This window comes from Fringilla coelebs (assembly GCF_963513975.1).
Source record: "Fringilla coelebs genome assembly, chromosome: 3".
Classification (NCBI taxonomy): Eukaryota; Metazoa; Chordata; class Aves; order Passeriformes; family Fringillidae; genus Fringilla; species Fringilla coelebs.
Window position 1 is genome coordinate 91,492,187 of NC_140030.1, and position 22,218 is coordinate 91,514,404.

The 22,218-nt window shown below is 42.0% G+C and overlaps 1 protein-coding gene across 2 annotated transcripts; it reads left to right on the plus strand.

Annotated features, from left to right (window-relative positions):
• Nucleotides 1-288: 288 nt before the first annotated feature.
• TRERF1 (transcriptional regulating factor 1) lies at nucleotides 289-20,476 on the plus strand (the record flags this gene model as incomplete). Of its 2 annotated transcripts, XM_084203017.1 has the most annotated exons (14): nucleotides 289-1,662; nucleotides 2,270-2,316; nucleotides 3,073-3,223; nucleotides 4,149-4,397; nucleotides 7,800-8,166; nucleotides 8,729-8,789; nucleotides 9,523-9,662; nucleotides 10,365-10,468; nucleotides 11,673-11,748; nucleotides 16,528-16,616; nucleotides 17,452-17,565; nucleotides 18,250-18,438; nucleotides 18,868-19,076; nucleotides 19,719-20,476. In XM_084203017.1, 14 exons carry the CDS (start codon nucleotides 289-291, stop codon nucleotides 20,038-20,040), a joined length of 3,492 nt encoding a protein of 1,163 aa, XP_084059143.1. In that variant the 3' UTR covers nucleotides 20,041-20,476. The 2 variants fall into 2 exon arrangements, with proteins under 2 accessions (XP_084059143.1, XP_084059144.1); XM_084203018.1 differs by lacking the exon at nucleotides 4,149-4,397.
• Nucleotides 20,477-22,218: the final 1,742 nt, after the last annotated feature.

Here is a 22,218-nt window from a genome sequence, read left to right on the forward strand (position 1 = left end):
TGTCTTTCTCTTACTCTGCAGGTGCTTGGCACGCTGAACTTACTGATCTGTGTAGGATTTGTGCTGTGGTCCATTCATTGAAGATGTGAAACAACATCGAGTCTGAGATTGGAATTACTGACAGACTGGAGGAAATTTCAGTCCTTGTGATGCACATGGACATGCTGAATTATAAGTAATTCTAGCTTCTTCTCCCCTCCCCTCCCTTCCCCTCACTCAGCTATCTCAGGGTTCATAGAGATTTCAATGGTTTGTGTGCCTGTAAGTTTGGAACAGAAGTGACCAAAAATGGGGGACCAGCAATTGTATAAAACTAATCATACTGCCAACAACAACGAGAACTTGTACTACGAACAACACCAAATGAACTCCCTTCCATCTCTGAATCATAGCTATGGGACATCTGTTATGGATGCTCCCCAGGCGTCCCCCCTCTCCCCTCCATTTCCCCAGGATTCAAGGGACAGTATAGCTTTGCCTGTAGGTTCAAAAAGTCTTGGGTCGATGGATACATCTAGACAAACCAGTTGGACGCATTCTGGCTCAGGAAACCACGTCCCAGCGAGGAACAGTTTGAATAATCAAAGCGCAATGTGGAGCCCCCTCGGGCAGGGGGAGTCCCATGATGGATACCAATATCCTTACCCGCAGCCCAGTGAAAACCGGTCGCAAAAAATTACCAGTGGGGTCCTGCACAAATTGGACTCCTTTACACAAGTATTTGCTAACCAAAATCTGAGAATTCAAGTCAACAACATGGCTCAGGTTCTGCACACCGAGTCTTCGATGGTGGATAATCCCGGTGACAGTGCGCTCAGGCAGCTGCTGTCCCAGAAGCCGGCGGTTGAGCAACAGCCCGTGGCTTCCACCGTACAAAGATACCAACCGGTGCCGCAGCAAACGCACCAGAATTTTGCAAGCACACAGCAGAAGCAACAAATGCAAGTCATGCAGCACCAACAGTTGTACTACGACTACCAGCAGCACTTATCACAGATGCAGATGCACTCTGCGTTCCAGCAGGGACAGGCGCACGTTCCGCAGATGCAGTCCCAGCAGCTCCTGCCGCAACAGATGCAGCACTTGCAGCAGCCTCAGTACTACGCGCAGCCCCAGCAGGGACACCAGCGGCTCTCGCTCCAGGAGATGCAGCAGCAGCCCCCGGCTCGGCAGCAGCGGCAGTGTCCGGTGCAGCTCGCTCAGTATTACCAAACACAACCCGTCATGCAGCAGCTGCAGCAGCAGCAGCAGCAGATGCAATTGCCGCTTCCTCCGTATCACAGGGAACCCGATCCAAAGACTATGCATGAGCCGCACCAGTACTCTCAGGATCCCGGGCATCCTGTGCAGCTTATCCAGTTGGGAGCAGTGCCTCAGTATTGCTTCCAGGATCCCCACGAACAGTACAGGCACTTGTACCCCCAGAGTTTACTGCAGCAGCAGCAGCAGGAGCAGCAGAAGCAGTACCTGGGCGAGAGCAGAGTGCCATCCCTGAACTCCCACATTGGCCTCACTCCACCAGAGAGCGCCGAGGATCCCGCACGGCAGGAGATGAATTCTGTAGGTAGTGCTGTCCCTCATCGAAGTCTTTTGCCACCCCCGGGAATTCATCTGAACAACAAAAGCTCTCAGCAAGACTCTCCCAGCACCACGTGGCCTCAGGTAGGTGGTGTTTTAGATCCGTGCCCAGCAAAATTTGTTTGCAGAAGAGTAGCAAAGTGTGGAAACTAAGTGGTTTCGGCAGAGGCAGGAGGTTATGATGTGAGCTGTGGGCATCTCTGGGATGGGGAACTATTGGGAAACTTCATTACCAGACTTTGGTACAGCTCAGGGTTGGCTTTGGGCCAGGCTGGCAAGCAGCACAGAACTGTTGCTGCGAGGCTGCTGCTTTCCTTGTGAGAGGCATTGGGAAGTTTTGCCTCAGTTTCTGGGAAGGAGGGACCCAGTTACAACAAAGCCCGCCTGCTCATTTTTCAGCACCGCAGGCTCAGTTGTTCAGGAGCAGTTGGTCAACTCTGTTTCCAAAAGTAGTGCTTCTGGGTCAGAGCAAAGACTTCAAACAGCAGGTGAATGAAGAAAACTTGAACTAGCGGTGCTCACAGGGGCAGATTTAATGTCTGGCTCTCAACTCAGAGGCTTTTTAATAGTCATAAAATAGTGTGTCAAATGCAGACTTAATGCTGTGAGTACCTTCAGTTACACAATATTTCCTGAAAAATTATTTTCTCAACTTTTTCCTCTCTTTTCCATTCTCCTGTTTTGAAAGCAGGTTCAACTGTCAGATGGCAGACTGCAGCCACTGTCCCCAGAACAAAGGTATTTTTAAAAGACTCTTTTTGTCTTTCTAATAAAAGATGAGAAATGCAGAAGAGATCTGTATTTAGAGGGAAAAGCAAACAGTCTGGGTGTGTAATAATTGTTGCTCTTCTAGAAACACCTTCAGTTTTGTGCTTTCTGATTTTTAAGTTTGTGATGATTTTAAGTTTGATGATTCTCAGCAGCCCACCCATAGCAATAGACTCAAACAAATACTTTCTTTATATTTAAAAAAAAATGAAAAAAAAAAAAAAGGAAGGAAACCAAAGAAAGACCAAAAGCAAGGAAGCTCCAGTGTTGCATTTATAAGAAAAGGGGTGCTGCATGGTCTGGGTTTGTATCTTTGGCAGCAGAGATCTTCTGTTTGTTTCACCTCTGAAGGGCCAAGGTCTCCGTCAGAGTGGTTGCCTACCATAAATTTAGAGGCATTGTGTCCGAATACTTGTTAATACCTGCTGTCACAGGTGGGGAAATGCAGGTCTCTCATGGTAGATCTCATGGGCCTCAGATTTTCTGTATTGATGAACATGTCCTGCTCAAAACTTCCCCTTTCCCATCTTGGGAGCAGCTGATCTAGGTTATTTGCCACGTGTTCCACAGCAGTCACCACTTTCTTACTTGTGACTTCATTACCATCTAGCTGTAAAATTTTATTAACTTCCTTGATTAACAAAGGTCCCTCTGCAACAAAGGGAACATGCCAAACTAATGTTTTTTCTTCTGTTCCATGCTTTAAAAAAATGAAAATAAAAATAGTGGCCAGAACAGAGAAACACTTCCTGAGAGAGCTGATGCGAAGAACAAGCTAATGTGTTCAATATGCTTGAAGGAATTTAAGAGTTTGCCTGCTCTAAATGGTCACATGAGGTCACACGGAGGAGTAAGAGCATCTCCTAACTTCAAACAGGTAGAAGTCCATTTGACTTCAGTATTTGGCACAGTCCTTTTGTGTTGATGTTTGCTTGCTTTGCCATGCTTTGCTTTGCTGTCAAAACTTGTTCTTCTCAGCACTGTTTTGTTATGTCATACCCCATGGAAGTAGAAATGCACATAATTCTGTTCATTTGTAGGCCAGAAGTATTGTTTTGAAGACAGAGGCAGTGGTGGAGGACAGATCAGTGTTTGTCCTTCTCTGTTTCTCTGCACGTTACAGAACACCCTACCAAGTCATGTCAGGAATGTCTAATTTTTTTCCTCCTCATGTTTGTTTATTATATTAGAAATACCAGGAACATTAAGTCTTCCTTATTTTCATTTAAACGACTTGGATGACTAAGGAATATTTATTGGAAACCTTCCCAGGCTTTAACTGGAGGAGCAGAATTGTTGAATCTTTGACAGCTTTCTTCCAAAGTGTTTTAGTTGTAATAGGTATCAACAAATACCAAACCAAAAATGTGTTTGAGTTGTTCTGCATAAAAATAACTTGCCCTGTCAGTCAGTCTTTATCCTGATATTTTAGAAATTCTGTCCTAACAGGGAATACCATAGGAGGGCAAAAAGCTACCAGAGTTCCAGAGTCTGTGCTTTTGTTTTTAGTTGGGTGGTGGAGAATTCTGTGTTTGTAGCGATAAAAAGAGACACGTTTGTCTCCCCTCCTTGCAAAGATGCCGCAGTTGATTATTCGTCACCAAGACTAAATCCCACGTAGGAGTCACAAGGAACTTCACTGCCGACTTCCCTGGAGGCAGAGCAAGAGTCCCAGGAAGGAACACTGTCGTGTGTTTTGTAACCCTGGCCACTTCTTTTCAGCCACGGTGCACACCTGGCGTGGTGCATCGATCGGAGCAGCGCTCCCTCACTGGGCTGAAAGCCTTTAATTGTCTGTGCAGGATGAAGGAGAGAAACCACCACAGCAGCCGCTGCCTAAAGAGGTGGATGGCCTCGCGCCCATCGTCATGCCAGTGTCTGTCCCTGTAAAGCTTCTGTCACCTGAGCCCAGCACGCAGCCCTCTGCCAGCAGTGCCACAGTCACAGACAAGCCTGCCAACTCTGTGTCAGATGACGAGATGCCCGTTCTCGTGAAGATGACTTACTCTCCACCGTGCAGTCCAAAAGTGGCCAACCCCTGCTCATCCTCTGTGAGTGCTGTGTTTCTTGCCACTAACTGTCCTGTGCTTGTTAAATCCCTTTGCTTGTAGTGCTGCTGCTTTCTAAAACATCTGTATTTTAGAATATTTTCTGGAATCTTTATGATTCCTAATAAATAAAAAAAGTCCTGTAGCATCAGAGCATTTCTTCTTCAATCATCTAAAAATATAAATTTTCCTTTGCTGAGCAATCAAGATCTTAGTTGAAAACAAATAATTTGAAATTGGAATGTGATATTCTTTCATCCCACTAGAACAAAGGGATTTACTATCTTTTTACTGGTTTTGTTTTTTCCTTTTCAGGCTGCTTCATTGTTACGTTATTGCTTAAAATCTGCAGTTTTATTTCTTCCTGTTTTCTGAAGTCAGATATATGTGCTTCTCATTTCAGCCAAAGAGAGTGCAGTGCTTAGAGTGTGTGCTCTAAGCAATATGAAACTCGGAGTTCTGCAGTGAAGTAATGTTTCCCCTTTCTCCCTGCATGCATCTGCTCTAAGGGTTAATCACTGGGATTTCTGATACAGAAAAATAGCTCTGCTTAGTGCTTACATTTCGCTTATAAAACTGAAATGGTCAGGCAGCACGAGGAATTGATGAGTGCTTGAATGAGATGTGAAAATGCTCATTATTATTTTCCTGAAGGAGTCCTGGAGCAAGCAATATTTATTTCGTGTTCCGGTGTAGAAATGGATTCTGCTCATTCCTTCAAATCCATTTTGGCAGACTACGCCATGATAAGGGATTACTGGGGAGTATAAGTACTGGATGGTATTATCTGTACAATGCAGAGAAATATCCTTGTTATATTTTTGATTTTCCTTCTCCATGTGAGGCTGATGGACAAATGAGGAATCAGCATTATACCAGCATGGGTGACTCCTTATAATATTCACTCCTGACTCTTCATTCAGACATATCCACTAATTTTAAATATATATAATATATACATGTATATATAAAATCTTTCCTCTTTTCCTTTAAGACAGAGGTTTAACATATAAACTTCCACTTTACTGTGAAAGCTGTCATTTCGCAATATTTAGTAACTCGGCAGTAGAATTCTTCATTTCTATTTCTAGTTCCACTAAAGAATAGGGACAGTCTTTTTTGAATCCTCAAGTTCTGAGTGGGAGATCTTCTCTAGAGACACCAGAGTAGGTGGCTTGGACTTGTGTATTTCTGCAACATATATAAAGTGACTGTGGTTAAATCTGCCAGTGTTTGGCGAAATGCACATTCATTCCTTCAAAATTCTGCTTGTGGTCTTTGTTATTGCCCAAGCAAACCAAACTCACACAGTTCCCTCTCTGGACCCTATCTTTTATATAAGCAGTAGCATTGGAAACATTAAAAGATCAAAAGATCACAGTTTCCTCCTCTTCTGTAAAGAGATTGTGCCATTGGAGAGGGATTTTTTTTGAATACCAAAGAACTGAAGCTGTGTTGCATTTATTTATACTGTGCTTTGAGCTGTCCAGAGAAGCTCCTACAAAACTCAAGGAATCAGTAAAATGAAACAGTGAAAAGGAACTAAACATTCAGCAAGGCTATAGGATGGTGAGCTGAGGCTAGCAGTCAAGTGACATCCATCAGGATCTGTCCAGAGTGGATGTATCAAGGTGCAGCAGCAGGGCCCAAAAGTATGCATTCTGTCTTGGATAATGGGAATCAGTTTCTAGAACTTCAGAAAAGTAGGGTGGTTCTTCAGGGGTGGCAGTGCACTGAGAGCCCATGGACACCACTATCTCCTTTACTGCTCAGTATGACCTTTTCTGAAAGCAGTGTTGGCATGGGTATGCTCTAGGTGAAGCAGTGTAGGAGATGGAGTGTTTGGGATTTCTGAGATGTTGCATTGGTTTGCTTTACCCTTGTGAGGAAGGCGTACCATCCCTTTCACACTGGGAGAGCAGAACAGAATGAGCCCTTAATCAAAGACATGGCCTGCTGGGTCTCTTTTTTAGGTTTTGGGTTGTTTGGATTTTTTCCCTTGAGTTTAGGGTTTTTCCCCCTTTCTCCTGTATGAACACTAAATGTTCACCATCTTGATGGACTTTATCTGTCATTACAGGTAGCTTTCACTGTTCTGAATGTCCATTATCCAAAAAAACCCTCTGCAAGGCTGCATTTTCTTCCCTGCAAAAGCAAAACCCTTCCAAAACTAAATTTTTTTTACAGAGAAAAAATGTCAACAGCTGTTGGAGAGGATGCAGCCATGATCTAACAAAGAGGACAGGACCTCTGTAATCAAAAACATTTCCTCAAGCTGGAACTTATTAACATAAGGGATAAAGGGTGACAGTGCTAATGCTTGTTTAACATGATTTTTATTGGGTGAATGTGATTCTCAAGAACCACCCATGGTATAAAGATGTATGTTGTCTAAACATACATTGTAGTAATTTGTTTTACATAGTATTATAATTTACCAGATGAGGCAGACATTCTGGAGTAACGGTGTCAGAATTTTCTTCTGCTTCCCAGGTTTATTCTAAAGATGGCCTACAGCCTAAGTATCTAAAAGCAGTACATTTAATAATATTGTGTTCATCTACCAACTTCTGTGTGTTCTTAAAGCACAACCTGAAGACCTGTTTCTTCCTACCTTATCCCCACTCCCCCAAGAAATCCAGATTCCAGGTTTGCATAAATTCTGTGCTTTCTGCTTCTGTATACTCTAGGGATTTGTTATTAAATTATTCTTAACATTCAAATTCTAGAAGTCTGGGCGTGTTAACAGCATGCAAATTTCCCAAGTGGTCATCTACTACCCTTTTTTCTCCAAGGAAGCAGGAGAGAGTTAAGTTCAAGATTTGTTGCAGCTGGACTGTAATCAAGCTGATGGGAATGTAGTGATAAGAGGCAAAGAATTTGAATTTATTACATTTTTCTTCCTTTCCTGCTGCTGAGTACTGCAGTAATTTCACTGAGCTCATGTGGTCTCACTAAATAAATTCATTAGAGAACCTCTCATATTAAGTTTCTAGTAAACTGTGCCTGGGTAATGAAGTATTTCCCACCAGCCTGTGTGCATGTTCAGTGCAAATAGAAGTGCCCAGAGTGTCTGGGTAGCGAGGAAGAAGGGTGTGGGAGACTCATGGTCTGGGAGAGGAGTTCTCTGCATTTTCATAAGTCAGCAGCCTCTCCATGTCTGCCTCTGTGGGTCAGCCCTACCTTGACCCAGAGGGCTTGCTGCTGGAGGTCAAGGGTAATTTGTCCTGGTTTTTCTCACTCTCTTCAGGTTTCTGTGTATTGCCCAGGGTTGTTATAGTGGTACCTGAATAACTGCTTGGCAGTAACAGCTTTTCTGTGGCCATTGCCCAGGGCGGTAGAGGATTGTGTGCAAACCACATTTAAGCATGCCTGAATGATAAGATTCTCTGTGCTTTCATTTAGGAAACTAGCAAAAAACCTCATCCAAGTGCTGTAAAATCGGAAGAAAACTTCAAACCGTTGCAGGACAAGAAGAAGTATCGGCACAGACCCGAACCTCTCTTCATACCTCCTCCTTCCTTCAACCTCAGCATGTCCCACTCGGGTGCCACTCTGTACCAGAGCCAGCTCCGCTCTCCCCGCGTCCTGGGGGATCACCTGCTGGACCGCACGCACGAGCTGCCCCCCTACACTCCGCCGCCGATGCTCAGCCCCGTCCGGCACGGCTCCGGTCTCTTCAGCAGTGTTCTCACTTCCCACAGCACATCCCATGCTCAGCTGCCGCTTACTCCACTGACACCCACTCCACGGGTGCTCCTGTGTCGCTCTAGTAAGTATTGCATCTCCAGAGCAGCAGTACAAAGGAGGGACTGCTGTCCTCTCTTCTCCTGTCACCGCGTTGATGGGTTTTGTGTGTGCTCACAGGCATGGCCAGTTCTGCTACTTCACAGGAAAAGTCCATTTTAGTGGCAGTTTTGCCTTGGATTTTGCAAAGTTAAGGCATTAAGGGAATAGAGGAGCCTAATCTGCCAGTGAGGCTGTGATCATTCCATATGGTCTGCCTCAAGAAAGGGTCACCTTGCCTCTCATTGCATCTGGGCCTTCTGAAGTGGAAGAAAAAGACCTAGTTTGAGACATGGGGTTTGTGTTAAGTACTTTTTTGTTCAGTACTTCACAAGAAAAGGTGTGTAATCACTCAGAATCGGGGCAGTAGAAACCTCTGCAAGTTCAGATGTTTCTATTACCTATAACAATTTTAGACTGCTTCTAAGTATCAATAAAGGGTCATTTTTGCATCATAGACTGGAGTAATGTTGGTTTTAGTAGGGAGGTGGCAGTGCAACCTGGGAGGGTCACCAGCAGCAATACTCAAATTCCAATCTCTGTTTCAGATAGTATTGATGGAAGTGTCATTCCAGTGACGCCTGGGCCTGGAGAACAGACTGTTGAACCGTAAGAAAAACAATATTTTTTGTCACTGCTTTTATAGATTAGCTCCAACCTAGAGCCCGTGGCCTGAAGTGTTTTGAACCAGGCAGGAAGTATTCAACTGCCTGAAATCATGTTGGGTTGGATGCATTTAATATTTCTGTGGATGGTGGCTAAGGACATTTGGAGCTAAGTTGCTGTGGAAAATTTAGGTGTCATGGCTCATAGTTAGTGGTGGCTGGGAAGAGTGCTGTGAGGAAAATGTGCCAATCCAGTACTCTTACTTGTGTAGATATATAAATATATTTTATAAGAGTGGAGCTTTGGAGTGGTGGTGTTACCTGGTAGGTTCCCCATGGCAAAGTGCAAACAGGGTTGTCCCTCAGCAGTAGTGGCTCTTTTTGCCCTCTGCTGAAGAGTACCATTCTCTGTGGAACAGAAATTTGCTGTTTCTGATGTCTGGCCTCTTTGCTAGTCATGCATATAAATTAGCTTGGGTTGTCCCTAAGGTATGATGTCTCAGTATGGCTCAAATTGCATATTGAAATTTTTGTTTTTCCCCAAGAGATCAGTTCTCTCTAGTATTCAAAATGCTTATCCCGCTGGGAGTAAAGCATTGCGTAAAGCAATCTGACACAATTTCCTGCCACTTCAGTGCAATAAAAGTTTTGTTGGAAATAAAGTGAACGCTAATCTGACTTTTGTATTTTCTACACATTGTGTAGTTGAATACTTATTTATTTATTCTTCTTTATAGGCGAATCAATATTGGGTCCAGGTTCCAGGCTGACATTCCTGAGCTGCAGGACAGATTGCTAATGGAGAAAGACGTGCACAAGGCTACTTTGGTTTGGAAACCATGGCCAGAACTGGAGAACAAAGTCTTCCAACAAAGAGGTATAATAACTTGCCATTTTAGAAGTTCCTACGTCAGCCTGTGCCTGTTGAAGAAATACACATTGATTTCTCATGTCTGTACTGAACAAAATGTCCAAGAGAATATTAATTGCTGAGAGTGCAGAGCAAGAGACTAGAACTACATGGTATAGGTTCAGAGCAACAGCATTATATGGTGGCATTTAAAGGGAAGTCTGGATGAATGGTCTTCTGGCAGCCAAGGGGGAAAGGTCATTGCTGGGAAGTTGGGTACTGAACTGCCTGGTGAAGGCAGCTGAGAGGCAGCTGATGGATCCTGGGCCTGTCCTGTGACCATAGTTGACAGGAAATGTGGCAGGCTTGGTGGGTTTTACCAGTCCTGAGCAGAATTTTGTCCTGCTTCTAATATGTTATATCTTCATTCTGTTTCTCCACCCTGGCTGGAGCCTTCTTGGCACAGCAATGTCATTGGTGTGTGCAAGTCATTGCCTCACAGGCAGATCTCTGGCTCTGGAGTAGCCTGTCCCATCCCAAGGGTGGGCTCCATTACATCCTCTCCTCAGTGATCCTAAAACAAGTAGATGTGATGTTGAGGAGAAAAAGCGTGAAAGAATCTGCTGCCCTGAACTCTAGTCTTTGAGGGGCATTACAGAATCATTGGCTCCAGATGTTTGACTGACAGGCTACTGTATTAGCAGTAAAATGTTGACTTGTTTCTGACAGTGGAAGACCTTTTAAATATGAGCTGTTCCAGTGTGTTACCTGGTGGAGGAACTAACTCAGAATACGCTTTGCACTCTCTCTTTGAAGCAAAAGGAGATATTATGGTAAGATAAAAAAGCTGAAAGGGGAGATATGATCCTCTTCTGCAGATAAATTAGCATGCTTTATTAAATGGATTTAGATATGGTTATATAAAAAAGATTTCTGATTGATTTGAAATGATGCTTTAAACATCCTGTAACATTTTTGGGGAATGACTTTTCCCTTTATTCTCTAATAAATTTAAATTTCAAAGCAGTGCCTCTCTGAAGGTTTACTGTATATTTCATATAGATAAGATTACTTAGTTTATAGCCTTGGGGCTTTGAATGTCTCCCAGTGCTTGCTCCAGCCCTGATATTTCACAGGCTTTATATTTGGTCACAGAGAGCTTAGTCCTCTTCTAGCCCTTATAAAAGAAAAAAACCTCTTTTTTTGGAGCAGCAATCACATCTACTTATTTGTTCAGAACTGTGAGGTAATTGAACACGGTTCTTATATAAATAATGCATTTCAAATATTTGCATTAGTTTAGTGATGGGAATGTTATTAACTAAGGCAAAACATCCATTTTACCCAGTGTTAGGGGAAGGCAAGGCCCCTTGCACCAGTTCCTGGAAAGCCAATATAAAACCAAATGCAACAAAACATGGGGCTGGAATGAGTCTCACTGGATTGGCTAATGCAGTGGGTTTTAGCTTGTGTCCCAGTTTCCTTGGGCCCTGTTAGCTGTATCTGAGAGGTCTGAGAATGTCAGGATGTGGAATTTGCTTTACAGAGAGTATGCATTTTCAGGGGAAAAAAATTTAGGGATCCATAAATCCTTTGTTTTCCTGATCTGAAGGACAATTAGCTATATTTGCAGTCACTCTTGACAGATGTTGACTTACCCAGATATTCTAAAATATTTTATGCTATAAATATTTATGCTGTCACACCAACCATTAAATATTGGTATTAATTAACACTGTCAAGTCAAACACTATAAATGTATTTGTTTGTGGCAAGCAGAAGGGAGGGAAAGAGCTGGAAGTTGCTAAGTAATAGTCACATTTGTGCTCATTAAGGCAGGACAGGTGCACATTAGATGCTCTTCTGTGAGGTACAGTGTTAATGGGCCTTGGAGTAATTTGATGTGATTTTATATGACGGAAAAGAGAAAAGAGAGAAAATTAATTCATATTCTTATACAAATAGTCTTCTAAATGCAGTTTTATGCCACAGCTGATTGCTTTCCCTAATTCTGTTTTTCCCTGCTTTTTCATTTAGGTTGCTCTTGAAAAGCTGCTGTTGAGAAAGCCAGTGAGGTTGAAGTGTCATCCTTTGTCAAATTACCACTATGCCGGTAGGTTTCCTTGTGATCTTTCTATCTGTTCCACAGTCCAAGCCTGGCATCCCAGGCTGGAGCATGGGATCACGTTGCACTCTCTGCTGTCTGCTGCAGGGATGGCAGCATTTAATAGACATGATGTGGGCAGTGCCAAGGTACTCCCAGAGCTGTTTGTTGCAAGTTTAGCAGTTTTATACATGACTGACAATGTACAGAAGCTTTGCATCCATGTTGCTGTGGAGGATTGTACGGATTTAAAACTGCCTTGAGTGATTTTTTTTTCTCTTTTAAACTGAAATTTAACCATTTAATCTCCTTTTAAAACTGCTGCTATTTGTAATTTATAATTTAATGTCATTAGTGTCTTAATTTTCTGGTACATAAGCAATCTACCATCCTGCCTGCTTCTTCCGAGGTGATGGTGCACAACAAATGAATATGATAATTACAAGCATCCTTTCAAAGAGGCAGTGCTGTAACTCTCACTAGGATCTTAGTGCTGCTTACAGAGCCTCTGTGTGGGGATCTAGTCAAAAAAGTCTGGGTTGGTGTGAAATACAAATGTGGTGTTAAGCCTTTGGACTTCAGTTGTGTCACCTGAGCAGAGATGGCAAATGTCTCACCTCTGCAGCCCCCCATGCTTTTGCTTAATGCTTTGTAGTGGCTAACAGCTGCTGAGACACAGAATAGGGTTTTGCATAAGACATTTAGAACTTCATTTCCAGTTCAGGCTCAATAGGAAACAAGCCAAGAGTCTCCTAGTGGTCAGTCAGTCACAGTGTCCAAGGTCATGTACTCAATTCAGTTACACTGTGCAAGGTAAGTATAGAAGCAGTCTACTTCCTGGCTGTAGCAGCCCACTGGAAAGACTTCCAAGTAACAAGAAGTCTTTGTAAAGCAGCTCCTTAACCCCTTGGCCTGAGAACAAGAACACAAACATGTTTGATAGTAGCTGATAATGAATAAATGTGAATGTCAGGTTTTCAGTTTTGTCTGAGGGAGGTGCTTGGTGCCTGTGGTAGCAGCGGTGTTGCAGCCCAAAGGGTGGAGATGGGAATGGATGGGGAAGGAGGACATCAGCCAGGAACTTTGATTGGGATCTCTTGCTGGAAGAGATGACACCAAATATGTGTGAGACAGTTCAAGGGCATGAGAGCAGGAAGATGACGAGATATCCCACAGCCTCTTCATCAGTAAACAATCTAATTAACAGAGCAGATAAGAAATTTCTGCCTCTGTGGCAGAGGAAGAACAGTCTTTACTAAAGCAACTTCACAGTAGCTTCAAAAATAATTCATTGGGATTCAGGGAGGAGCCAAGAGACTGTTTTGTTTGATCTTTCACATGAGATGATGCTAATCCTTGGTAAATAGCACTGAGACTTGTGGACAGCTTTCAATCACTGTTTCTTAAGCAGAAAAGAAAGTTTGATTTTGCTTATCACAGCATGAAATAAAATCTCACCAGTCTGGATGTAAGTGCCATAAAATAACAAGACAAAGCACTACTTTCTAATGCTTTTGCATGCAACATGTGATTGCAACTTATATTGACAGCATTGCTCTAGCACTGTGCAGCAGCTCTTGAATAACAGTTTATTTCTGATTGATAATCGGCCACTTGAGGCATATGAGAATTTTTCACAATCTAGTCCATGAATAGCTTTAATGTGACTTCAAGTGGCATCAGTTTGGGATAACTTCATGTTTTCTGCTCCATACTCAGAAATCATGGCTCTCAAGCTTGCCACATTTAAAGGTGGAATACATTGAAACAAAGCATGCTACTTACTCTTGAGAATTAACTCGTTAGAATACCACCAACAACAGATACCTAAACTCATCCTTAGCATTGCCTTTGAATGAGGGTACAGGCAAATAGCTCATCTTCGAAACTTGTTGGCTTGTGAAGGAAGCCACTTGTAACACTTGAGGATTTTCTGGTGTGTGCCAAGAGAGCTGGACATGCTGACCCAGGGCTCGTTGGAAGAACACCCTAATCTCTGTCCTAACACTTTGCCATCTGTCAGGATGGTGTTTAGGAAGAGAGAAGGAGCACATACCTGATACAAGAGGGCCACTGTTGCAAACACTTGAATTGTTCTCCTTTGAACAGGCGAGTTTCTCAGGTCTGAAGTTCTGCAGTGAGAACTGCAGGAGAGATGGTCTCTGACATAGGGCACTTCAGGCAGTCTGGAAGCTTCTTGTATATTCTGGGACAGGGCTGTGGGTCAGACCCAGCATATGTTGTGCATAGTGGATTTCATTTACCTCTCCATGGTGCTCCCTGGGTGTACATGTAGCCCCCTTGAAACCCACAAGTTGGGCCCAAAGCACACAAATGAGTAGAAGATATTTAATGTCAGTCAAATATGTCAGTTTAATGTCAGTGCAAAAACAGTATGGCAGGTAAAACAAAATGCAGAATAAATATCTAAACATAAAGACCAGCTTTAAAATTTGATCTGTATTCTAAAGCCCCAAATTCTTTTTGCTGCATTGCAGATCTCTCTCTATGCACGTTCTCTATATCTCCCTCAAGCTAACAAGAGCAAAAGTGGTTTCCCAGCAACCAGAGTTAAAAACAGCTTTTCTTCTGTTTCTTTTCCTACACAGGATTTATTCTATTAATTAGGTTACTTCCAATTAACCCGCATAATCTTATAAGGGTCTCAGCTAATACCACAGCTATTGGGGAAAGTATGCAAGGCCCAAATATTCTATAGGTGTACAACAAAATTAGTTCATGGAAGTGATTCCATGTTATTATTTTTATTGTGTTGTCTTTTTCAGAGGGTGGGGTAGAAGCAAGAGAGCAGAATGACTAGAAAAAAAGAAGATCTCTCCAGTGTTGTCATGCTTTTTAAAAGTTATATTTTGGCATAATAGAGTAGCCTCCTGGACTGAATGAGTGCATTTACCCCTGCACAAAGGGAGGGTAAATGCTCATGACTGACAGCTTGTGTAAGAAGGGAATGATTCTGGTTCTGGGTGGGAAAAGATGGAAAGGCAGTGTGTCAGCAGAAAGATCTCTGGGTGATAACAGAATAAGTAAAACTCATGGCTTGAAGCCAGTGCCTTTCTCTGATGCTTAAGAGAGCTTTAAGTGTAAATCTCTGTGGAAATAACCAATGCCTGCTTATATCCACTACTGGAAGAGCCTACAGAAAACAGGTTGCAGAAAAATTAATTTTGTAGTTTTCATCATAAAAAAGAGTGGTGAGATACCTGCTCTGAGCTTGTAAGCCTGGAAGCTGATGCTGAAAAACAAAACATTTGCAGTTAATAATACTGCTATTTTTTAAGATAAAAGTAACTTGTAGAGTTCAATTCCATGTGTGGTACCAAGACCCAAGTTAATTGAAATCAGTGCAGAGGCAAGCATTTCTATGGAGAGTAGTAACATTGACAGGAATATTAGGGATTTCTTTTTATAAAAGTTTTAGATGTTTCAAAAATTCTCAGACTGAAGCAGAATCTTCTCATAGTGTAAGTCATTTCAAAGGCATCCACTTTATGATTTCTTGCATATCCCTCTTTTAATGTATGTAATGCTGCCCACTCCTAACAAACAGAACATTGCTTTGATGCAGCAGAGCAATCCTGTGTTCTTTCTGTTTGCCTAATATTGAGAAAGCATAAATTCAGTTCAATTTAAATGTTGATTTCACATTTTCATGGGCAGTTAGGCCAGGGGACCAAACACAGAATAACAATATTCAGAAGTTTTATATACGGCTTCCATTAAATGATAAAAAACACTTTGTGCATATTGCACATTGCTACAGTGTGTACCTACTTGTGACCTCTGCCACAGAGGATTTAAATGTCTTATCCCAAACCATGCAAGTGAAGAGCTGCAAAAGGATCTTACAAAAGGAGAACAAAAGGATATATGAACTTCTGTGTCATCAAATGTAAAGTGGCATACATGGGAATAAACAATTCAATCCTTACACAGGAAATTATGAGCTCTGTTGTGGTACTTCTCAATTAGAATAAAAGTTTGGGATTGTAATGCTAGTTCTAAGAAAGTATCCAGTGTATTTTACAACAGCTAATAAAATAGTCAAGCATTAAGAGGATAGAAATCATGGTGATGCCACTTTGAAAGCCGGGATTTTATGTGGACTTCTGTGTGCCTTTCTGGTCCTCTTGTCTTTATAGGAATGTTTTAGTACTGGAAAGGTTCAGTGTGAGACAGCAGTAATGATCAAAGGTTTGGGAGTGATAGAAAGGGCACACAATTCTGAATAGCATGGAGGTGATGCTCAAGGTTGGGTTCACTTTCTCCTCCACTTGAAGAATGGAGGGTCATCCAGTGAAGCTACTGGGAGCCAGGAGACAAAGAAAGGAAGATGGCTCTTCATGCAGAGGGTCCACTGATCTGTGAAACTCCTTGGCAAAGGATGTTTTGGGTATGTTAAGTTTAATTGGTTGAAAGGAAGAGTAGCTCAGCTCTTACAAGGGTAGTTACTAAATAAGCAAATTACAACAGACTCAGGAAATCCCCTGTGCCCAGCATGGTCAGAGGTTAGGAAAAATTAGGGAGAGGCATTTGTATTTGCTTGCCCTGATTTTACTGTTTCCTAGGCAACTGCCTGTCACCTCTGCTGGAGACCAAATACTGACTGGTTAGATGGACTTCAGGTCTGAGTCAGTACAGCCATGCTTGTATTTGGGTAGCAGCAATCATTCCCATGTGCTTGAGACTTCTGGTTCTCATTTCAGATACCGCATCAGCATAAAGGTGGTGAGTTTTTGTCATTCATAATGATTTCACATTCTTTTTAAGGCTCTGACAAATGGACACATCAAGAAAGGAGACTGTTCAAAGAGGCATTGTCCACCTACAGCAAAGATTTCATATTTGTACAGAAAATGGTAAGGTTATTTCTGTTCTGTCAGTTGCTGGGGTTTTTTTTTCCCCTTTTGCTCTATAATGTTCCTCTTCGTTTTCCCTCCAGTGCCAGACCAGCTGGTTGCAGGCATAGAGGGAGCAGTGGTTACAGGAACACCAATAGCAGCAGTGTATTCATTGGTTGTACCTGTGAATTATATACCAATAAAAAACAGTTATAAATCATTAAAAGTTGTTCCTCTTGTTATTACATGTGAAAGTTTTCACACCTGGAATCCAAATCATGGCATTTTATGCATGGGACAAGTATGGTTTTCCATTATCATCTTGGTATTCTCTGGCAGTTTGTTACAAGGTACTAGAGTCACTGGCATTGAGCCTGGTGCCAGGAAGGGTTGAAATCTGTTAATAAAGAGAAAACATGTTTGGGCTTACTTTTCATGTTCTGCCACAAGGCAGAAAAGACAAGGTTATAAATCTCAGGACACAATACCCTACTTGTTAGCTCAAATGTTGAAAAATATGTGGATTTACATGAGTCAAGTCTTAATTCCTAGATTTCTCAGTGGTACTGTACAACTGAGCTACAGGAGTACATTCTGAGTAATTTTCTGTCTGGAGTTTAGAGAATCACAGAGAAATCTACTGAAGTTGAAAAAGTCAGTGCAAATTTTACTGGAAAAAGATTTTTACAAGAATTATTCTACAAGAGTATTCCTGTTGTAGTCAAACTGCCTTTTTTTTCCCCTCCGTTTGAATGTTTGAGGAATAAAGCTTACCTGTTGGAATATATTAAAATTCTGTTGAATGAAAGCAGAAAATTAAGACGGGACTATTTCTGCAATTCCTTAACTACAGGTGAAGTCTAAGACAGTTGCACAATGCGTGGAATACTACTATACCTGGAAGAAAATCTTGCGTTTGGGACGGAAACACAGAACGCGCTTAGAGAAGAAAAGAGACGAATGCTTGGTAAGTCTAAAGGAAGAGGAGAAAGTTTAACATCTGATAATTTTAGTTTGTCCTTTTTTGAGGAGGAGTTTGAATTAGGTGACATAGGTATCTTCCAATAGAAATTATTCCATAACTCTGAATTATGTCCTGTATGACTATTTTGTGCCCTCAGCTACCCCACGATTTGTTTGGCTGGACTGCAGCCAGATTAAAGTGCATTGTCTAACTGTAGTCCAGGGAAACCTCTGTAAATTATGCTTGTGCCCATGTGTGCTCCTTAAGACTGCACTAACATTCCAATACAAATACCACTTGGCATGTGTTTGTTTGTGGGTTGGGTTTTTTTGGTTGGTCATTTTGGGGTTTTGTTGAAGTAGCTTGACTACAAGTACAGCATACATGGCCTTTCTGATGGCAGGAGGACAGCACTGCACCTGGCATCTGCAGATCTTTGGAGCCACAGCTCCATAATACACACGAAGGCTGCCTTGAGCACTGCAGAGAAGCTTTATGGGCTATAGCTTATCTATTAAGGGGTGGTAGCTCCAGTAAGACCAGAAATTCATTCAGGATGGGAAGAAACAGTGATACTGGGAAGCACACTTGAGTAAACAACGTGCTGTTCCAGAACTGTGTATGTCCTACTATCCAGTGCTGTCTGACCATATTTCTAGTGTTCCTTAAATGCGCTGTCTGTTTTAGACAAGTGGAGAAGAGGAAGTGTTAGAGGAAGATGAAGAGATCGATGAAGACAGAAAGGACGAAAGGGAAATGCAGAAGTCACCTGACCCACCAGCAATTTCTCTTGTTGGACCTCTAGATCTACCTGCCGTTCAGGGTCTTTCACTGTCTTCATCCTCCTTCATCTGTGAAATGCCAAACTGTGGCGCTGTACGTGAGTTTGGTATACTTAATGGGGAGAGGGTGGTGGGGGTGGTCGTATGTGTAAACTAGTGAATTGTGATTTTGACTCCTTTTAATTCCCACCCCACAAAATAGAAGCAGTTTGATCTGTACAGCAAACTGAATTCTAAGATGATGTACCATTTAGAAATACTATATGGCAGCAGCTCCAATTAAGTTACACAACTTTAATAACAGGACAGCTCACTGCTTTGTTTTATTATGACTATCTTCAGTTATAATGGGATATTGCTGAAAGCAAGCACCATTTGAGCAAGTAGATGGTGCATATTTGACATGTATGCTTGTTCTGTTGAGATATGCATTCAGCATCCTACTTTCTGCAGTTCCAGTGTTTCCTGGTGATTTCTTGGGTTTTTTTTTTTCCCCCCTCCCCTCCGCCCTGCTCCCTGGCAGGTGTTTAGTTCCCGACAAGCGCTGAACGGCCACGCTCGCATTCACGGAGGTACAAACCAGGTGACGAAAACACGCTGCACCATTCCCGGCACGAAGCAGAAATCTGGTACGCAGAGCGGATACTGCTCCATCAAGAGCTCACCTGCCCACAGCACAACAAGCGGCGAGACCGACCCAACGACAATTTTTCCTTGCAAGGAGTGTGGCAAGTAAGTGTGACTGTCTGCAGTACAGCACCACCTTCACCTGTTTAGTTTCCAGATCAGCAGGGCTTTGTATTTTGCAAACTTTGTATTTTGCTCTGATTGTCTTGGAGGAAGTTTTCCCCCCTAGATGATATGTTCTCTTACCAAAAATGCCAGGGATAGGTTTGCATGACATTTTGGTTGCCCCTGCAGTACTTATTCCCATTTTCCACTTACCTGCTAGAATTTTTACATCTGACATTCCAGCTTCCTGCTTCATCACTGACTTGGATGTGGCAGTGGGCAACTTTTTCTGTGTTTCTGTGCGTGAGCTTGTCCATCATGGTAATCCTTCACTTTCTCCCTGTTGTGTCAAGATGGTTGTGAAACTGATAGAGGGAAAATTAGGATGTGCATAGATACTAAAGCAGGTGTGGGAGCTACAAACTACCTCTGGCAAAATCAGAGTAGGCCATTTTGATACCATCAGGATGTATAAATCTGGTAATATGTCCCTGAAATTCACACCATGGCATTGCAGACTTCACTGACTTCTATTTCAGGACAAGGAAGCAAATGTACTGATAAGTTGTTGAGTCTTTTTTGGCTCATTTTATCAAAAGCAGTGCATTTTAATCTGATTTTTTTTTTCCCTTTAAAATTTAGGGTCTTTTTCAAAATCAAAAGCCGCAATGCTCATATGAAGACTCACAGACAACAAGAAGAACAGCAAAGGCAGAAGGCTCAGAAAGCTGCTGTAGCAGCAGAAATGGCAGCCACTATTGCAAGAACTACTGGGCCAGCTGGGCATAGTTTGATCCCCCTGGATCACATGAGCTTGGTTAAACATGTTGAAAATGTTGGTGACATTGATGATGATGTTGTTCCGGATCTGGGTGATGTCATGGAAGAGAATGAAGTGATGGATGCTGACCTCTTACTGGATGATGAAGATCCAGATCTACTGCAGGATGATGCTGAGTTGTAAATAAAATTGTTTGATAGACAGCTACTGAGCACACCCTGAATGGATCAATCAGGAAACCTGGACTGCTTGTTTATTCCCACTGATTGTAAACTACCTGTTGAAAATTATAATTCTTTTATCCAGGTCTAGAAAAAAAAATCTGCTTTTTTCCCTTTTTTTTTATTAATTTGTGTTTTGGGGGAAGAAATAAATAATTGGTACAAATATTCTTATAAAGTGTTTTTATCTGAGCTCTTTTTGCTGATAACTTCCAAGGCCACTAATTATACAAGTTCATGGTTCTGCTATCAGTTCCTACCAGATGGTCCTGGTAGAATCTTTAGTCTTTAACTCTTCCAAGTTTCATTTTACCCCAATTACAAGAATAAATTTCACACACTTCTGATGAAACATTTTTTTTTGTCTATATTGGATCATTTCCAGCATCTTCTAGAGAGTAAATGTCATCTCTCTTAAAGATACGATTACATTTTTTGTCTTTATGCTACCATTTTAAGCAAAATGGAGGAAGAAAAGATCTGGTTTAACTGTGAAAGAGTTAGTAATATCACAGTTCATTTTCAGTTCTGTCTTGGTTACACAGGACATTTTAGACATTCCATTTTAGCAAGGTTTTGATCTGCTGATTTGAAAATGACCCAATTTCCAGGACTGAAGAATGAAAATGATTGTTCTATGGTTCACATCCTCTGATGGGAGCACTGAATCGGGAACACTGCCTTGGTAATCAGATTGCACTGGAAATATTGTCCCGTGACAATAAATCACACTGTGGAATAGCCATCTCTGTGGTATAGGGGAGTGTGTGCACAAGCAATGCTTGCTCTCTCACCAGGAAAACACAGGGAAGCATTCTTGCCATTGGAAAAGAGACTGATATGCTTTCAGCACTTAGGTATATGTGTTATTCTTGTGCCATTTTCAGTCCTCTTCATTACATCAAATTCAGCTGTTGTTTATTTACTATAAACATGCTGCAGAGGTGAGTTGATGTTGCTGTTTAATGACCATTTCTCCTCCCTAAGGTTCAGATCTACGTGCTGGACACCTGACACCTGAGTTTATATAAATTTAGATTTGGTTCTCTGATTAAACAGGATATGAAAGAATTGTATGTTGCAGAATAAAACAAGGAAGAAATGGAGTTAGGTTGAGTGGACCTTTAATTACAGAATACAAATGCTGATTGCAGAGCTCTCACAGGCAGCAGCACTGATTTTCTTGTGAATTTTGCACAGTAGAGGAGTATTGTTAACTTTATAAAATACTTTATAAGACTTATTTCAGATCTTCCAGGCTTCAGGTTTGTTTGGGTTTTTTAAAATAAGTTGAGTTTTATTTTATTGGGTTCTTTTTATCATATTCCTAATATCTTCACCAGAATCTGAGGGATGGTGGGTCTTATTTTCTACTTGTTATCCTTGTTTAACTATGCAAAAGGAGGGTAAATCACTGCACTTTTATAGAGTTACCAGACCACACAAGTTCAGAACCAGTGGGACCCACTGACAGAGAGTGGTGCCTTCTCTGTCAAAGCCAAATATGTGAAGCCAAATGACCTCAAGTTTCTACTTAAGGTCGAATGTTCTTATGCTAAAGAACAACCCTTCAGGGGAATGGAAATAACTTCTCAGTTTCTGGTTAGTGAAGTTCCTGTGTACGTGGTTGTTTTAGTGTTCTGCGGGGTTTTCCAGAGGTTTTTGCAGTGGGGTTTGACCAGTGGGTGGAATTTCTCCTGTCACTTAAGGGGTGATGTTCTCAGTCATTGTACCCTTGAGCTTCAGGAGATCAGGCAGCAGCAGCCTTTTCTTTCCCAACCTGCCACTCAGCACGGTCCCCAGCAGTTCCTGTCCATGCTGAGACATTTCACAGGGGCCATATGCAGCCCAGGTTCAGCAGACTGGGTGCTCAGCTCTGTACCACCAGCAAGACCTACTGACAAAGCATCTCAATAATACTGCAAGTATTCGTGGTTTGCAAAGTGGAGGCTTTTGTGAGCATTAAAACGTGTTGGCTTTCAGGAGCCTCTTAGAAACAGCCCTACTCTTCCTTTCCCAAGCTTGTATCATTTTGAACCTTTAAGGATCTTTGTGAGAAAGGCTCTACACTGGAAAATGGACAGGTTTTCAGGTTCCTGGTGGTTGAAAACTGTTTAAGCAAAATGATGATTGAAATCAG